The following is a 20,467-nucleotide window of genomic DNA, read 5'->3' as shown; positions in this document are numbered from 1 at the left end:
AGAGGAAAAGTTCAATTTATACTGTTTTGGTCAATATAGTCATCACCATATCTCTCTGCATTCCTACAGGTTTTTTTAGGGGGGAGAATAGTTCAAGCACTGCAAAATGAAATATAGATCTTGAGAAGCACATACTCAAAACACCACACAAAATAAAGCCCTCTCTAAGCGTTGCAGTTAGACAACTCCAGGCAAAAGCATCTATGAAGGTGAAGCCACTTCTTCTATCTAGCAAATGCCTGGGGAATGTGGCTGGGAGTGACAAGTCCAGGAGTTCTGGTCACTTTGCCTGAATTACTTCTGCATATTCTCTAATATTATCTAATATAAAATACAGATACAGTCTTTGCAGCTCAGCCCCACACTCACAAAGTGCCCCAGCCACTGGTCTAAGGACTTGAGCTTCTTGTTGCTGCACACCTCTTCTCCAGGCAGTCTGCTTTCTGCTGGAACCACAACCTGGACTAGAGCAAGGCTCAAGCGCCCCTGTCCAGGGTGGTTCTTATCTAGCACCATGAAAAAGCAGAAGAGATCCCCCAGAGATTGACACACAGGCTGGGCTTGCCTGGTATCTTGGTGTCCTGGACTCTTCTCCTCACAGAGAAAGCACAAGAGATGATCACTTGACGGCAAGTTATGGAAATATTTGAGCACACAGAGATAGCAAATTCCAGACTTGGAGAACAGGAATAGAGACACGAGTTGTCTTGAGCTGTGATGGTAGCTTGGTGGTTTCTATGGCAGCAGTTTCCCAAACCACACATTTGATCAATCAAACTATGTGAAGCCACAAATGAATTAGAAGCCAGTACAGATGCTGCAGGAACAATTATCTACAACTCAGCCTGTGAAATTTCACATAGTAGTCACAGCTGCTTATAAGAGAGCTGCAGCTAAATCTCAAGTGTAGCACTCAGTCCAAACCCCTCAGTAAATGCACAGGCCATGAGAACCCAGGCATGGTCAGAAGATCAGACCAAGACCACTTTAAAGCCCCAGCTGCAGAAAGAACTTATTTGTGTACTTAAGTCTATCTTTTCTCAAAAGTCCATGATCTTAATTGTAGTTAATTCTTCTAAGTTCTCCATGACTTCAGCTTCAGTGACTGAAAAGCCTCCTCATAGCCAAGCAAATTGGTAAGTGCTTTCCTAAACAGTCGATTTCTTGATTCAGGACTTCTGAGAGCCAGTGACCTCCTTTCAGGAAGGAAAGAAGGATGCCCTGACGTTCAGCTGGTCCTGGGAATTAAAAACAGTCACAGCCCAGCCGACTTCTGCATAACCTCAGAGACAGGGAAGGGAAAAGGACTACGAAATGTCAGACAGACTCACAAAATTGCCAAGTTTGGGAGGCACATCTAGAGATTGTCTAGTCCAAACCCTTGCTCAGAGCAGGGTCGGCTGGAGCAGATTGCTCATGACTGTGTGTAGTTGGGTTTTGAGTATCTCCATGGATGGAGACCCCATGACCTCTCTGGGCAACTTGTGCCAGTAGTCAGTCACCCTCACAGTAAGAGAGTTTTTTCTTATGTTTATTAACTGTAATTTCCTGTATTTTAGTTTATGCTCATTGCCTCTTGTTCTGTCACTGGGTGCCACTGAGAAGAGCCTGGCTCCATCCTCTTTACTCCCCATCAGATATTTATACACATTGATAAGGTCCCCCTGAGCCTTCTCCAGGCTCCCAGCTCTCTCAGCCTTGTATCAGAGATTATCTGGTTCCTAAATGATCTTAAGAGGCTCTTTGCTGGACTTGCTCCAGTATGTCCAGTATGCTCTCTTAGACTGGGGAGCCCAGAACTTAATGAATCTCTATGTACTGGACCCCTCTTTAGGTATCAGACCCTACAAGTCTTTGAATGGAGCTCTGCCTGTTCCAGGAGATAGGTCACTTGGTTTTCCAAGTTAAGGATAGGGAGCAAAGGGACAACAGTATATCTTATTTTACTTGTTTCTGAGCAATTGGCATTTTGTACTCTGTAGTCTGTGTCACTTGGGTAAACTTCTATCAGTTCACTGTCAAAATAATTACAGTAATATTTTCTTATCTTTTTGATTTAATTGTAGCTTCTAGTGAAGACTGACAGGCTATTATATTTGCCCAAATCCATCACCTTCATTGTTGTATCATTTATAAGTAGTGTCACTACATAATTGGAAATAATTGAAAATTAATTAAACATTGCACATAGATACAAGGATTGAGAGACTGAGTGGCACAGATAAACAGCTATCTAGTGGAAATGCAGAAGATACCACAGGCAAGTCTGTATTTAAGAATAAGGTCAGAAACACTAGTTAGCTTCGCACTGTTCACGTCTCCTACAGTAAATTACTGTGCAAATTCTGACATGCGTAGCCTGGCTCTGCACTCACAGAGCATGAAGGAGCAGCTAAGGCCACGCAGGAATAGATGTCTATGTCCCATTACAGACCCAATTTTTAAACCCACTTTCTCCAAACAAACCTTGGTTTCCTGAAATTCCACATCCTGCTTTCCTCACCTGCAAGGTTCTGCTGCTTGGTTTCTGCTATTTTTTTCATGAATAGTCTTGTAGAGGAGAAAGGAGGGAGATAAGCATTTTTCCATTCTCAGGATCAAAGTCTTAGTTACAATAAAGCAGCATAGTTATGCCAGCTTACATTTACCGACTCCTGGAGTAACAGAGGACTACATCTTGGTCAAAAACCAGCTTGCCTGCGTCATCCATCTCACCAGTGATGGGACATTCTATCATGCATTGCTATCCTGCCAGGAAGAATGGATTTACCCCAGACAACTCCTGGCAAACAACAATTATGCACAACTCCTATACATTGTTAACTCAGTCCAAACTGGGCTTAGTCTATCTACTTACAGATGTAAACATGAGACAGCAAATGTTGAGCATGTTCTGCACCCCGTGAAACGACTGGTGATTCAGTGTATGTTCATGAGCAGTATGGAGGTGGAGTGCAATCAATATTTATCTTAGCCACAAAAATACTGAACGTTGTTATAAGAGCAATCGGAATGAATTAATCGTAGATCCTAATGCACCCTGGCACATTTTGTTGTAGAGATAATGAAAACACGCTGATCTCTCTGATATGAGATGTATAAGTTTTTAAAAGCATGTTGCTTCCTGCACATAGGACATTTGCTTGTCAACTCATGCTAAAATAAATGTACTTCAGCTTTTCTTCTCTGATACTTTTAATGATAAAGACAATCCTGTTTTAATAAAATTTCACCAGACAGATCTGCTTTGTGAAAGTTAAACCTATGTTATTTGTCACAATTCGTATTCTGTTATTATGGCTATATAATGGATTGCGAAATTTTTGCAAACCACTAGAAATTACTTCATATGGACACTTATTACTAACAAAGGCTCTCTTCTTATAATCAGCATTATAGTGACAGCAGATACGATACCATTATGCAGAGTAGAGCTTGTACAATAAGAATCACTGGGCAGTCTCTGAGGGCACTGATAGAGACTTCCCTTTTTGCAGCTTTCCAGAAGACTCTGCCCCACATGAAGCATCTTCCAAGGATAATATCGGTATCTCAGCCAGTCAGCACATGCTTCTGCTTTCCCGTTGTGGGAAGCAGGGAGCGTTAATCATCGTTAAATCAATGTTGCTGGTATACAAAAGTTCTTTTCAGGGAAGTACTTGTCAGTCATCCAGCCGTGGGGGCAGAGGGCGGAAAACTGTTGATTTTAGACCTTAGGCAGAGGACAGTTGTATCCCAGGCTGTAACGATGGATTCCTCGGTTTCTGGGGCTTTTTACTGCACTTTAGAAGAGTAACTGTTTTATATTTTGTGCCAGGTAATACAGAAAGAGGCTTCACTCCTCACATAGAGCTCCCACAGAGACAAAAATCATGAGGTGAAACAATTTTCTCGAATTTGGACCAAATGCACTCTCCATTGCGAGTAGCTTGCACAGAGAACAGTTACATAACCCAAACAGAAAAGTCATGCCTATGGCTGTTTATCCATCATTTGCAGTGTAGCTAGGGAATTCCATGGTATTTTATATCCTTTATGGAAATAAATTCTGTGGAAGGATCCCAGTGACTTATTGATTTCACATCTGATCCTGCATTTCTTGTTCACCCCAAAACCTTTCAGCACTGGGAGTTTCAGATGTACAAGAAGAACTATAAAACATAAAGTTCACATCAACAAAAGAAAGTTATGTTCTTTTTTCCCTTCCTTCCTCCCTTTTTGTTAAAATATTTTATACTAGGTCATGTTGAAATGTAACCAAATCAACAACTACTAAACTATAAAACCCCCTCAGGAGCAATTGCAGGATTTGGTGATTTTTTTCTCTGCCATTTTCGGATAGTGTGGCAAATTTGCATTTTTTATCAACAGAGTTTTTAAAAATTCTGAGTTGAATGAATAATGTCATGTGTTTATAAGTATCAATAATCTAAGCCATCTGCAAAGGAATGGTTTTGCAAAGGCATCTCTTTCAGAACACTGTGGATTTTGTCACTGCTTGAGGTTTTGGCAAACCATCAATATCACTATAATTTTCTCTTATGAAATATAGTTTTTGACTGAGATCTTTTCTTTTTTTCCTTAGCTAGCTAAAGTTTAAAAATACTGCATGTGTAACTCTGCAGATTCAAAGGTTAGGTTTTCTCCAAATTGCATTATTTGCATATTGCATATTAGATGCCAGTAACTTAGAAAGGTATATTGCAAGCTATAAGTGAAACAAAAAAGCTTAATAAAAAAAAAAAAAAAGAGAATGCCTGCCTTATCAAATGCTCAACATATTCTTTATATTTGGTTTGAAAGGAAGAGTATGTGAACTTTTAGAAGACAAACACCATCTTTAAGCACAGATTCATTACGAATCACTATTTTAACACCTACAAAAGGCACAATGCTATTACTAGTAGTGACAGCATATCATTTAAGGACGTGATAATCTACCCCCTCCAAAAACAGACTGGAAGCAGGAACTGCCTAAAATTTTCTATCCAAGACAAGCAAATTTGTCACTTCCTAATTCTTTGATTCAAAATCACAGTTTCAAATGAGGAAGATAATCTATGTTAAGCAATGCTCTAAGCAAACGAACATTCCATTGCTAGCAGACTTTTATGTATAAGCACAGTCCTCAAGTAATTCAGAACTTTATTACTAATAGGGAAACTGCACCCACCTTTTGTATCAGTAGTCATTTCACAGACTGATGGGACATGGCATACAGTTGTGCTATTATAATGTATACATTGGCTTTGGTGGGTGTGTTGCTTGTCAGGGTTCTGCACAAGATAACAATAGATCCAAGTCAACACGCAAAAAGCAGCTTTGCCAAGGGTCGGGAAAGGTACAGGTAAACCCAAGGGAAGGCATACAACTTTGTGAATCCAATTGACATTGAATAGTCTAAATAAAAATGCATAGTTTCTCTCTGACCTTGCCTGGAAGAAGGTTTCCTTCTCCCACTCTCGGTATGAAAAATACCATGATCTGATTTTGTGTAGAAATAAAGTCAGTTTTAAGAGATTTTAGGACTGGAAGGCTATGTGGAAAAACATGGCATACTTCTTGAGCAGCAGATATTAGCAGATTCCATGTTAACAGCTGTGGCATTTCAGCAGTAAAGCAAGATTTGGGGCATTTCACACTGGGGATCTCAGGACTGGCTAGGACATTGTGGAACTCAAGATGGACTATACATTTTCTCATTTTCAGTGCCTTTTCTGTCATCCCCCCCTGATGCTTCTGAGTTCAGTAGTATCTGGGAGACAGGAGATTCTGCCTTTTGTATATTTGGTCCTCTTTGGTCCCTTCCACAAATCTGGTGGATGCAGGTCCTTCCTCTTGCCTAAGACATCAACAACCATTTTCCAGATACTACATTCAGCCTTGGGATGAGTGGGTGTAACTTCCACTGACTCACAATCTCTCCACAAGTACTGGAGCACTAATTTTAGGCAAATGAAAGTTATTTTTAATCACCCAAGGCTAGAAATGGTGTGGACTCCAATATAAGGAGCAAAAAAAGACAGCTGGTAGTATCAGCTGAGAACAAGAAGAAGAACCTAAAACAAAAGCCTGAGAGACAAGACATAGGCTCCTCTTTACTGAAATCCCCACAGCGCAAACTGCTCTGTGTTTCGCTGTGTGTTTTTACGTTACAGTCTGAACAAGCACAACAGGACAGAAGAAAAAAGCTTTAAAATAAAACCAGAATGAATATGTCCTTCTATCACAAGCTGCAGCTGAAACTGTTCTCCTCCCCCAGTAGCACAGTTAGAAATTCCCCCAAATTTTAATTCAAAAATGGCACACCTATGCATCTGCATGAATTATTGCAGTGTGCAAATGTAATAGCCACAAAGTGTCCCAGTGAACAGGCACAGCAGAGCTCCGCGCAGCTCCACAAAGATCATCCTCCCAATGATGCGTAGGAGGAAACAAAATAGAAATGAAAGTAAAACAACCTCTTCCTCTCTGAAGAGTGCTACTTTATCCAATTTTACAACATGTGTATGTGTTACACAAATTCTGCAGCAAATTGGGGTCCCTGGGTACGGGGGCATTCCCAGCATGGCAGCTGCCTCAGCACCTTCACAGGCAGACATGCAGAGGCTCACTTACCAGAAAACTGGTATGAAAATGGGCAGAATCTGATTCACGTTTAGGATCATAGGGTCACAGGATAATTGAGGTTGGAAAAGACTTTCTCTTCCAAAGGAGGGTTTTGTTTTTTTTTTTTTTTTTGGAAAATTTGCAGTCAGCTCAGAGCCACATGTCTTCTCTGAGATTTGCAGCACTTTAAAGACTGACCACAGGTGCTCGCTCTCACTAGAAACTGAGGAACCAGACAAGTCAGCTCTGGGACTGGACATGCTGCTGGTTGTTAAGATTGATTTTACTTAGGAAATTCTGGGAAGCTTGGCAGGAGTTTAGGGTCTGTCATTTCTTTTACAGCTCTGAAGGGCTGAATCCTTACTTGAAACTTAGATAGCAGCAACAAAGTGAGCAAGTCTTTGTTGAAAAGTGCCAATACAATTATCAGAGAAAGTTTTCTTTATTTTTTAAGCATTCCAACCATACTTTCTTAACAATTGAACTTGTTGTAGTATTTCTTTTCTCTTAAAGTTCTGGAAGGACTAAGCTCTGGTCTGGCTTCCACAGAGAAGAAAACTCAAGGACCAGAGGAAAAGGAGGATATTAGTCATTCATGCTGTTACCTCAGCTGGCTCCGCACACCAGTCTCATGGATTTGGGCGCTCAGCACCTTTAGAAGACAGGCTGCTGGAGCAAAAAGCACATCTGAAGGAATTTATGTTGATTTTGAAAGAGCAGACAACAACAAAGGGACCAAATCAGGAAAAAAAAAAAAAAAGCAACTCTGGCCAACATCAGCCACTAAATATAGCCCTTCACTTACCTCAGTGCATCTAATTCTAAGATATGTATTTCTGACTCCATCTATTTAGCTGAAAAGGGAAAGACCACACCAGGATAAGCAATGAAGAGTGGTCAAACACATAACTTAATGGCAGTGTATAGAAGCCACTACAAAAAAGCTAGGGGAGAATGAAACATTTTGTGGTGTGGCTGAGTGGCTGATTTCTGTACCCAATCCACCAATATTTTCCAAGCATGGACAGCTTTTCTTGAAATTAAAATAGAAAACACAAGTCCCATATCCCACAAAAAACTGACAGTTTAGCAAAGAGATGGAACGAACCAAGTAAATCTGACTGCATGGCATTTTAGGAAAATGACAAAAATAGCTGCAGCTATTAAAAGTGATATACTGCTAAAATCTTTTTGTGATTATGCCAGAAGTTGATCTGACTCCTTGAAAGAGCTCTTAAAGGGTTATTGCTTCCTCAAATGAAAGCTACTTCACATGTGCTCTCCTTAAAAATATGCTGAATGGAGTTACTTCTAAGTGTCAGATTTGTACTTCTCACTGCCCTTTTGAGACATTTGGAAATAACATAGCTGAGAAAGAGGAAATGAATAGATCAGGAAATAATCTATAATAAATCAAAATGCAGCCAATGTAGTCATCTTTTTGTTGTTGCTATCATTAGATTGGGTGTAGTAAAGCAGAATTTGTCAGACTTTCCAAACACAATGCAGAGTCCTCCAAATCAGAAAGTAACATTCAGATCGGTTTATTTGCATGAAACTAGTATCTTTAGCTGTCTTGCCCCACCCCTTCTCTCCTGAAATGATGGATGTTTGAAGCTACGATCCAGATACCTCAACCAACTTTAATAAGCCCTCTTAGTTCCAGAAGAAAGGAAATGGTTTGTAATATCCTGAAGTCCCTTAGATGCACTGATTATTTCTTTCCCTTGTGAATTCTGTCTCTGCAGCTCAGTTCTAACCCAAAAGCTATAAGATCTGGTGTAAGAGCAGTGCTGTACCCATAACAGGCTCTGCTGAAAGCAAGGATACAATAGTTTAGACTTCAACTAGCCAATTTAATACAAACACAGTCTGAGTTCTCATTTACCTCACTCAACCAGATATGTTGGTGCAAAGTTTCAGGTAATCCTTCAGGTCATTTTGGCTTAGAAAGCTTCGATCAGACCACCAGGAAACAGAAACAACTTCATGGGCAGACATGACCAGCAGCACATAAACAGTGGGCACTGCATTACAAATAATCCTCATAATCAATGGATAATGTAGATTTTATTTATTCAGTGAAAAAACACATTATGGACATATAAGCACTTTCTAAAGACTGAGAAGTACCATTGACACTACTCTATCGATCAACAGCACAGGAATGTTCACATACAAGGCCAGCCCCATGTATTGCATAAACTGATATAGGATTGAGCTCATGTTGAGTTATATCATTAACTGTGCCATACTATTTTCATTTTTGCCACCCTCACCTAAATGCAGACCAACAACAGTAGCTGAGAGAAGCAGTGTGAACCACTGCTTAAAATTCTTCCACCAAACCAGGGGAGAGTCAATATGATTTCCTTGTCATTGCTGGAATTCATTCCTTCTCTGGACACTGCCAACCCAACCCAACCAGGGATGACTCATCTGCAGGGCCTCATAAAGAACTTCTGAAAGGCTCGGGTTTTGCCTTTGGAATGCACTGGATTGCACCAAGAGTTTGTGATGCTCCAGCGTGGGGAAAGAGAACATCCCTGACTCTTTCCTATAAAGACATTCCCAGTCTGCACTCTGTAGTAATAACTGCAGCTCAGTTTATTCCTCACTACCTAAGGAAAACATTGAATGTTCATTTCTTTGGCAAATGTTATCACCCCCCCAGTTTGATTTTGATTCTGAGACAACATTTTTTTGCTTGCATAGGAAAACAAATGAACAAATTGCCCAATCCTTCTTGGACTTTTCCTTGTTTTCCCATTTCTAACCTTGTGGTAAAAGAGATGTATGATGAGCTATAGAGGAAAAAATCTGTGGCAGTCCCAGCTAAAATCCTGTCAGCACATCACTGGGTAAAGTAGAATTATAAAAAGCCAAAGAAGGGCAAAAATATAACAAGCAGAAGAAAAGAAATACTCCACAGGAGGAGAGAGTAGAAGCCAGTAGGACTGTTTTGTTTAGAAAGGATTTGACAGATCACATGGCACTTCACATGAATTAATGAGTAAACAAGCCCACTTGGCTGATAGTAATTTTTCCCCTAATGCATATTAACTAAAATTGAACCCAGTATTTGCAGCACTACATATTGTAAAGCTATGAAATGTACTACCACCTACACTGTATTAATGAGCTAACAACCTAATATGACTTAAAATTGGGCAAGAATTTAATATTTACAGAATACATCATCCCTCACATTTGGGGACTTAAATGTTTTGCTGGCTGGAGTTAGGAAAAAACATAATTGCTGATAGATTTTTGCATCATTGTCTGCCGTGACTGGTAGACAACTTTAGTTGAAGCCCCTGGGTTCTAGCGACTTTCAGCAAAGGTGTTGGGAAAGCCTGTTCTGATTATGACAATTTCAATAATCCTATGTAAGATTACAAAAAGTCATAAAAAGAGGTAAAGAAAATTCAGAACTTCCTTGGTAATCATCTCACTTAGATCTGTATAATATACCAGGAAAGGGAAAAACATTATGGGTCCTAGCTTCAAGGATTTGCCAAATGTGCACAAGAGGTATCTGAGGTTTTACCTGCTGAAGTTCAGCTGGCATTTTAGCTGTCCAGAGGTGCTTCATATACCTATTTCTATTGATGTTATCAGAACTCCTGAGGTGGAATTTCTTAGAAGTTCCTCAGAAATGGCTTCATAAACCTATGCACTGATTTGACTTTTCAAAAGTGGCTTGCATGAGTTCCTTGACAGTCACATCGGAAATGAGTTTCTACTTGCTTGTATCTCACTTTGTCAGCCCCAAAATTGAAAGGCAAAAGGTATATTAGTCAGCACCACACAGTATTTATTAAGATCATATTTTTATGGAAAGTCTTTGGAAAGGAAAATAGAGGTCTATTGGGAAAACACACTCAAAGTACTGTGTGTGTCATATCTGGGCAACCCAGCTGTAATGATAAGGTGGGTGCTCATCTCTAGCTGCTGGGCTGGACTGTTATAACATCATGTATTGCAGAAGAAAATTGGGCCTGTCTCACAGAAGACCTAAAGAAATGACTGAATCAGGACTAAACACAGGAATGTTTCTTTTGCAAAATGGTAATGTAAATGATGGGGGGCTGACTAGTAATACAGTTGGTTTCCACTAACAGAATAACATTATGATCTACAGAACTGAATTCCAGACTCTGAGCTAAGATAATTTTTTTTCCTTATTTTCCATCTGAGTTAGTTAGAACAAAACCTGTGTTCAGGAGACCAAGTCTTATCCTTTTTGCTTCCCCATTTAATCTCACGTGGGTATCCCCATTCGATTTGAGATGCAGAAGATATTCTGCATGTCAGAAGTCCTACCTTGGTGGTTCAAACATGGTTGCAACTCATAACAGACTTGTAATGCAATTTATCTGTGGACAGTTTGACCAAGAACATAAGTATTTCCCATGGATAGAAGGATTTCTTTCATCTAACTGGAAGATGATGAATCCAGCATGCACATGAAAGCGCAGTGCCATGTGTCTCTCAATTTACAGGTTTCAAGGTTCCAGTTCTAAAAAGGGAGATATCTAACCAAATGAGCGAATTAGACAAAAGCTCAGCCAGGCCAAATCTCTGGCCACCACTCTGTCCCATGTGTGTTTTTCTAATAGGGTGGGTGTACAGCCTGTCTCAGTGCTTTCAATTTAACAAGTCATACCTCCCCCGTTTAAGTGTACTACTTTTAAAACTAGATAGAATTTTTAATGAATGGAGCAGATTGTTATGTCTGTAGGCAATTTGCCCTCTGTGTACTCAGAAGGGCTACCCTGAATCTGGTTATGAGATTGCAAAATCTATCTAGTTTAAGGATTATTCTTTCTGAAAATGCAATGAGCAACTTCTTCTCTTGAATATTTTGTTTAAAATATTAAGCTGCATGTACATTCTAGAAGTATTTGAACATGGGGTCTGAACTAAGATCTTAAGCAGTCTGAAAGAACACACCAGTCTGCAGAATATGATATCCAGAAAAATAAAAGTTCTCATTTCAAAGGTAATACACACACACATACATATACATGTATATAAATCTGTATGGCATATCTGTTGTGCAGGCCTAGCCTCCTTGTGAAGTTGTTTTTCAGTATAGCAAATTAGAAAAACATGCCTAGAATTAAAGGTTACTTAATCGGGTTGAAGCAGTAACTTCAATTCCAGCAACTCCCTCCCACTATGTTATATCTGATAATGTACCCAAGTCCAAACATAGACTTAGTTCAAAAAGATGTTTGGTCCTTGAATGTAAAATGACACTTAGCTTACACAATTAGCCAGGTAATACATATCCTTCCAAGAGAAGCAATTTTTACCGCAGAATAATCTGCATTTTACTAATCTCTGATTGTTAAGCTTTACTTGCTGAAACTTTTCCATATGGCTTTTTGAATACCACTATCCTGTATTTAATTACCACAGAAGGCCATTAATGAATAGGTTGGGAATTTGGCCCAAGCCCTGTTCCACAGTTTGGACAGTTTGATGGAGACAGAGCCAACAAGCAGAACATTTCTGTCAATATGAGGCTATGCCATGTCACACATCAAAGCGGTGACAAAAGGGGAGTAAACAGACCTATGGAAATAAACACACAACTATTTTGTAACTGTCCATAAACTTCTAAAATAGCATGGTCACAAAGTAGCACTGAGTGAAGCGAAGCACTGTTGTGCTAACCTGAAGGACAGTCAGCCAGGAATTGGTGGAGTAGTCTTTGTAGTCAAGATTGTTTTTATCAGTCTGTAAGTAAGATGCATGTCCAGAAATGCAAAGTGAACTTCCCAATTTTAAAGGCAACACATGATATTGAGCAGAACCAAGGCAAGGGTAGGCAGCTTGGAGTGCAGAGGATGTGAGGAAGCTAACGTGGGTGGGAAAGCATATGTTGCTGCTTGGAAGAGGAAGTGGTACACCACAGTTACTTCATAAGTGCAAGGGCTTTATAAACTAAATCTCCTAGGGACTGTTTCAAACAGACAAAGAATGACATCCAGCCCTAACAGGCTTTCGGTATTGTTTGAGAAGGCTGGTTGCCTTCTAAAAACATTGGACTGCCACATGCACCTTTTCCAAAAATGCCTATTTTTAACCTCAACCTCTTTATATAAACAGTGGGAAGATGCCCCATGTAGTAAACTTTGTTTTGTCTAGCATGAAATTAATGGCTTCCTCAGTCTTACCTGACAATGGAAAACATATTCTGGTGTGGTTTTCTTGAACTTCATGTTCCATACCAATGCTACCCCATCAGGCTCATGTGGAGCATCTTCATTATTGTTATAAGATGCAACCATCAACTCAGGGTACTAGAAAGAAAAAGAAAAAGAAAATTAAATAAGATGGATGATGATGAATCTATGCAAAATCATATGAGACAGAAATAATCTACACTAAATGCACAATATCTGCTTTTAATTATAATATACACTAGTCCAATCATAGCATTCAGCTTCAGTTTAGTTTTATATTTTCCTTGTCCCTGACATCCTTAAAGCCCCTGCTCCTTGCTCTCTATCAGTTATTCTCAGATACCACTAAGGCAACATTAATTTCTGCAGGCAATCCTCAGAAAAGACAATCAGCAGCATATTCATAAAGGGAATGCAAAGCAAGGAAGAGGAAAAATCTGAAAGCTTGAGTGATTCTAATGTATTTGTTTAACCACTTCTTCAGGGCCAAACTGTTGTCTTAATTGATTTTGATAATAAAAGAACTATGACCATAGTGTTGACTTGCTTTTATTCTGAAATTCACAGGTTTTTCAGCTTTCCCTGAAAACTATTCTTTCTTATTTCATTATGCACTTTTCCTATTCACTTATGTGTAGAATCAACTTGAAAGCTCTTCTTGATGATTCAAATAGCAAACAAAACATTTTCTTCACAGAAGCTGAATTTTGCAAGATGCTGAGGTCATCTTGTAAAGCACAGGGTGACCTTGAATTCCACTGACTCAGTAAGATTGATGCAATGAGCACTCTAAAATCGGATTCATTTTTTCCTGTACGCCCATTTACACTGTTTTATAGAAGTAGATATGCAATACACACATGAATTTGCTCTGTTTATATATATATACACATATATCCACAACCAAATAAGATCATATATGAAAAATCAGATTTTCACATTCTGTTGATGTCCTCGTATCATTTTAAAACACCATAAGAAGTAACAATTTGCCCACAAAACATCAATTACTTTTTGCCTATACATTAGCAGCTCTCCACTCTCACACATTTGACATTAGGCACCTCTGGTAGCCTCTGTCCTTCCCTCTAAACAGTCAAAGTAAGGCAGTAGCCCTTACGGCACATCCAGAGAAAAGCAAATGGCTTCTGCAGACTGGCGAAACAGCAGCCCAAGGTTTGTAGAACCCACACACTGCTCTTGTAAACTAGGAATGCTTTCCCTGAAAATTTCTCAATGACCTCTGCAAATCATTGTCATTTTTTGTCTTTCCCAGGTAAATTCCTGCCAAACCATTCACCACTTTACAGGGGAACAGTGCAGCTGGTAGATGTAAAGGAAGTGGGACAACGAAACTGCCAATAGTGCTATTGGGAGCTGTGAATTTGGTCCACACCAGATATTTTAACAATAAAAATAACCCCACCACCTTTATATCATTATTATTGGGATTTGAGCCTCTCTGCTTTCAAAATCCATTTGGAAGAAATAACGCACACAGCTTTAACTTCTGCCTTCAGCAGCTGTTCCTTCCCACTTTGTGTACACTTCCATGGATAAGACATCACGGAGCTGATGATTTTTATATTCAAGCTCATAGTTCCAAATGAGCCTGGACCCACATGTGGGAAAACCAGCAACAACACATGGTCCCCACAGCCGCCTCTTTCCCATTTGGGGGCAGCTCTGATGGGGTTGTACCTACATCCTGACAGACCTTGGCTGCTGGCCCAGCTTGTGAGGGCAGTTTAGCACCCAGATCACTTGCATGGGATTTAGAGCATGCAGCAGACCAAACACCTCTCCTCCCCCCCCCCCCCCCCCAAGAACTGAGGGAGACCTGAGGGTGGTTTAACCCCACACCTGAGACACTTCTCTGGACAGCTACATCAGCCTGCCCTCCACTGGTCTCATCCATCTCACCCCCTCTTCTCTCTCCCATGACAGATTACAACCATTTCTGAACAGTGTGCTCAGCTTCTTTGAACCTTCTCATCCCACATTGGCCCAGGTCCAAGTAAACAGCATATGCAGTAGCCTCTTGTCAGGGCATCTCATTTTGGCTGAACACATGAGGTACCATTCACACGAGCAGCTGAGCCTGCAGTTGTGAGGGGCCAGATGATACCCTGGCAGGCAGGAGTAACAAGCCCTTCCACTGGCATGACTGCAGCCAGCTAGGGCATGTGACCAGGTCTGAAGCACCAATTTAGAGGTGCTTTGGGGTTGGTTCATGTTCCTGGAAAGTTTAGCAAGCATGTTCTGGTTGGCAGCATGTCTGGCCATAAACAAACACTGACTCAAATCTTGCTGGTCTATACGTAGGTTTTGCAATCACGTTTTATGCATCTGACTGGAAATACAGTTTCAAGTTTACACAGATGCTGGGGTCATACCTAGCTGGGCAACACCATTGTGAGGCTATTTGACTCTGGAAAAAACAGAGCTAAGTGCAGCACCCTAAAATCCATGCTGGCATTGCCCACTCACTGCTTCACTCAATCTACTTGCATTTTACAGAATTTCAGTCCTCACCAGGTGCCCAGCTGTCCTGTGACTGCAACTGAAAATGATGTGGAAATGGTGCTGTGGGAAACAGCATTCTAGGCTGCTGCCTGAAAGTCAAGTGAGACACGGCAGTATCCCTAAGACTTTGGTTTTCTTGGCTTTGGATCAGCTATGTTCCCTCATGGACAGAGCAAGGTGATTCCACTGTCTCTCTGTGCTTACACTCAGTCTGTTGGGCCTTTCCCTTAGATCCTTGATGAAGCATCTAAGCTGTTTTCCCCTTCCTCTGCAAACGAATCAAGGGTCTAGTGGGTTAGCTTTAATGGTATGAATGATCCCACATGTTTGGGACAGTATTTTACATGTGACTGGGAACAAAATAACTTGTTTAATCAATGCATCAAGGTCCTTTGTTTGATTAAGCTTCAATTTGCCTCCAGGCTGTTTTGCAGCAACAGTTTTATCGCAGAAAATTGAGCAATGTGTTCTGCAGTTCCCATGATTATTCAAGTTCTTTGGCATACTGGACACTGCCATGTCCTGGAGCATGGGTGAGAAGCGGAGCTAGTGGTTTGGTGAAATACCTCTGTCCGGCTCCAGCTCCTGCTACATGATACACCTCAAAGCCAGCAAGAGAGGAGGCAAATCCCTCCTCCCAAGCTAGTGTAGAGCAGCACACAGAAGGTAGAGCGGCACACAGAAGCTCCCCGGCATGGACAAGCCTGGCTGGGGTGCCAGGGAGCTGTGCATGAGGAGTTAACGGAGGAGGAAGGCAGGAGGGGCCACCCTGGAACAAAGAGGTGGGAAGCAGAACATGCCTTCGAGCCCCAGGGGCTGAGCAATTACATTTGGCAGTGCTCTTCTGAGGCGGCTTTTTTTCTTGCTGCCTTGGGAATACAGTAAGAACTGCCTGTTAGGAAAATATCAGATAAGAATTCCATGTAATTTCCAGCCCCTGAACAAGTGAACAACCTAAGATAAGTGTTTCCTCAGGCTTATATTTGATTTCTGTGGAAATCCATATGTGCTCAAAGGCCACCCACATCACACCAGTGCATACCTGTAGTTAAGCTGATATTTTGTATGAAAGCGAAGGGATAAATCCTTCATTTCACACACAGGGCATGATCTGGGTATTACAAGAAGCCTCTGCAGCTGGCTGTTGTGCACCACACCTGGTCAGACAGCCAGACCTGCACAGCCTACCAGGGATGCTCAGTGGGACCCTCCAACTCCTTTTGTCCCTGCTGCCTGCCATGTAAGCTGCCACCTTACCTGAGAAGTGCCTGGAGAGATGGAAGCAGCCCTGCTGTTATTTCGAGGGGAAGGAGAGAAGGATGGATGTGAGAGTCACTGTGCTCCTTATCCACTGCCTCTCTCCAACCTGCACACACCATTTACGTACTTGACCGTAAACACATGCTACATCCACATGCACATCTAACGTGGTGCAGAAAGAGCAGCTACTTCTAAGGTTAGGTTAAGCAAACCTTGTTCTTTGCACTGGGCTCAGCTACATCTATAGCATCTTTGTCACCCACACCAGCCTGCATCACATGGCTCTGGACACACCAGGGCACACCTTAGGCTGGGTTTGGGGCCAACTAGGCAGACTGGCTTGCATTAGTATTTTCTAAGTCTATGCCTTCCTGGAACAGTTTCAGTATACCTGTACCGTGGACCTTGGAGCAGAGCCTCCCTGGTTGCCTGCCCAGGGAAACCAGCTGCTTTGTTCCAGGCTGGAACCTAAGAACAGGCTAACAGGGATGAAGCAGAGGGGATGAGGACGGCTGGAGCAAAACTGGGACCGAACGAATTCGACAGGACCTCTGATGATATGTGTGCTGTGCTAATACCAGCTCTCTAACGGAGCAACTAATTAACCTGGTTTTTGTGCTTTGCTGATGTGGTTGCATTGGTTTTGGGAAGCTTAAGCAGCTCTATTGTCAGTTTTATTTTGCAATATGACAACATTTTGCAGTGCACAGATACTGGATACATTCCAGGCACGCTGCTCTAGTGTGCTCCCTGGCCAGCTGCGGTCTCCTCTTCTATTGCTTGAAGAGAGGACCAAGCATTTTTCAGAAGACCGCTTTTCAGTCTTTTCAAGTTGTTCATACTTTCACATCTTGAATTTTAGTATATTAGAAAAAATATTTATTTATCATTATTCTTTTTATTTTAGATATTATTACGTAAAACTATTTACTAAACCAATTGCTACATACTTAATTTTTTTTAAATTGGTTTAATTTTAAACCTTTTATCCTAAAAAACTTCTATGTGCTGAAGGTGTGGAACAGGGAGCTAAAATAAAGACTCCATCTTAGTATGTTTGTTAACCTATAGTTCTATTACAACATCCTGGTTTTGAAGACCAAAAAATTTCAGTTTCATTATTGTCCACTACTCTTCTTTACTGAGCAACATGTATTCACTCCTTCAGGGTCCTGCTGTTAGCTAAAAAATAATATCATACTCCACAGAACGAAGGGCAAACTGAGGCTGGCCATATTTTTTTTAGGGAGAAGCTGGAAGGGATATGGAAACATATCTCTTGGCTTCACATCTTACCTGAAGAGACCAATCCATACAGGTGACAACACGATGCTTTGACCAGTGCTCATCATAAAACTGACGGTTAAAGGAAAGGTTGGCTCCTGCTTGAACATCTCTGTGTGAATTCAAAGAAAGTGACAGTTTTTGAAGTACCAGGGTTCAAATGCTGTGAAAAGCAATGCAAAAGGTCCTGACTACTTCTTCTTACATCTCTGCCCAGCCTAGGCAAGTCTGCCACCTTGATTTAATTGCTTTTGCTGACTGTCTTGCTGATAACGAATCTGCAGCAAGAAACAAATTTTACATTTGTTTCACAAAACCACCGTTCTTAATTTCCTGACCCTTCTGGGTCACCCCGGGGCCACCTCTGCCACCTCTGCCTCTCAGGACCGAACCTGGCCCCGGCATTCCGTTCCCCCTTTCTGAATCTTCACCTCCAAGCTCTATGAAAATCTCCCTTATTCTTGACTCCTGAAATCTTAAAGATACAGCACCTCCTCCCAGCGATGGAGATGGCAGATGCCTTTTGGCTCCATTAGGATGGGCTGAAGATCAGTGGTGGTCCAACACTGCCACACTGATGCATTTAGCTGGTCCACAAGGGCGATGCTCTAAAGTAACCTCCAGTTAGTAACTTCAGTGCAATACAGCTACTGATTTGCTATGAGGCTTCAATGGATATGCAGCTGTTAAAACGTAAATGCTTTCTCTGCTACTAACAAGTTTTGCTGCTTCTACTCCCCTATCAATTGCTGAATACACAACCTGTCACCTCTTGTCTTATTTAGATTGCAAACACTTTGGGAGATCATAATTTTGATCCACACAATGCATAGTACAGTGGGATCCATTACAGACCTGAGGCAGTAGTAGAATATAAACAACAATAATTTGAATTTGTAAAAATACGATGACATAAGCACACAGATGTACACTACTAGAATGTACACATGCACACCCACATCTACATGTGTATACACACATTTATCTATTTCAATTATTTCTTCAGAATTTGAAATTTCATCCCCAAAATGAAACAAAATAATTAAACAACCTGAATAATACAACAAAGAAAAAATCCCAGACCAATAAAGCATGAAGCTATTTTACAAAATAATTTTGGCTAACAAAGTGACGCAGGCCTTCACAGACAGATTTTAACTTTTTCTTAGCTATAAAAATGTTTCATTTAGTTTTAAAATTAAGGCTTCCTGGCATTGGAATTATTTTTATAAAGCTTATTTTACAAAAGCAACCCTCCCCCAAACTGACCCATCTTTCTCTTCTACATCTCTGCCACTGTAGTCAAAGAAGATGTCTGAATCTTCAGCCAAGGCTCGCTCAATTACACGTATCGTCCGGTCAAAAAATATCAGGAATTCTTCTGAATGGAGAACTTGCTGTTTTTCTTCTTCTGTCAGTTCTCTAGGAGGAGCTTGGAAAATGAAAAAACGTAGTTAAGAGTATGACATTTCACCCCTTTCCCAATTAATCAACATCTTCAGTAGGTTTCTTTTGACATGAAAGCTCGCTGTAGCAATGTCAGGACAAAAATCAAAGCTTTGCTCTTAAAATCATGACTAAGAATTTTTTAGTATATCTAAACATACTGCTGTATATTCTCAGAAAGTAGCATTTACATAGAAGGGATCCTATATCTTATATGTTTATTATTCTGAAATGGAAAATACTTAACCCCCACAAATTAAATAAACTCCACGTTCCTACTTCAGGAAATGGCTGTGACTGGCATTTAGGCAATACCTAACTCGAAAAAGCAGAACACTTATGTAACAAGGGACCTGTCAGAGGAGCCCAAGATAAAATAATCTTCTCATAGTACAGTTCTTTGTATTAAAAGGGCTCACATAATCTCTCCCTTCACTTCTTCCCATTTATCCTGGTGTCACTGATAACTTCTGTCTTTGCTTTAGAGCTTTTGTGAAGCAATGAAATAACCAAAGATATTCTCTGAGGCAACAAAATCGAAAGCAACGGGCTAAACACCAGTTTCTTTAAGGCAATTTTATTCCTTGCAGAGCAGTCCTAAGAGCCGAGCAACAAATGCCACTGAGCTGTAGCCAAAGCTGCTCTAGGAGGAGGTAGGAACAACCTTGGGCACCAAGCAGGGTAGCCTGGCCCCCACGAGATGAAATTCCTTCTTTACATGTACGCAAAGATGCTAAATGTTTACTTCCAAACTAGTATTTCCAGCATGACCCTTCACTTGAAAAATACTATCTTTGCAGGATGCACCAATGCTACATCTCCATTAGTTTAATGACCTGCTGGTAAATTCCAACTCAAATGTAAGCATCAGAGGGAAAGCAAATTGGGTTGCTGCTATTGCTACAGTGCAAAATTCTATTCTCAATTAGACTAGTAGGGTCATACTGATATTATAGCATTGCTGTGTATCAATTATGCCTTTGCCCATATGTGCTTTTAAACCATCATTTCAGTTATATTTAGAATTACTTATATTTCAAAAAATGCCATTAGTATCTTCACAGTTACACCCAATCAACCTTGCAACTACCCTAAATTCCCAGCATGTAGAACTCTATCGACATCATAGGAATCATGCTAACACA

At 40.7% G+C, this 20,467-nt stretch overlaps 1 protein-coding gene across 11 annotated transcripts in view; it reads right to left on the bottom strand.

The window, feature by feature from the left end:
- DYNC1I1 (dynein cytoplasmic 1 intermediate chain 1) overlaps positions 1–20,467 on the bottom strand; it is a 194,715-nt gene that overhangs the window by 60,010 nt on the left and 114,238 nt on the right. For all 11 annotated transcript variants that reach the window (XM_080384604.1, XM_080384607.1, XM_080384606.1 and 8 more), the window contains 3 exons: positions 19,146–19,308; positions 17,889–17,988; positions 12,798–12,923 (listed from right to left, as the gene is read on the bottom strand). In XM_080384604.1, coding sequence (XP_080240730.1) covers positions 12,798–12,923; positions 17,889–17,988; positions 19,146–19,308 — 389 coding nt within the window. The remainder of the gene's footprint in view (positions 1–12,797; positions 12,924–17,888; positions 17,989–19,145; positions 19,309–20,467) is intronic.

This window comes from Falco punctatus, assembly GCF_963210335.1.
Source record: "Falco punctatus genome assembly, chromosome: 4".
Lineage (NCBI taxonomy): Eukaryota > Metazoa > Chordata > Aves > Falconiformes > Falconidae > Falco > Falco punctatus.
The sequence above is the reverse complement of the archived record's forward strand: the minus strand, read 5'-3'. Positions and strand labels throughout refer to the sequence as shown.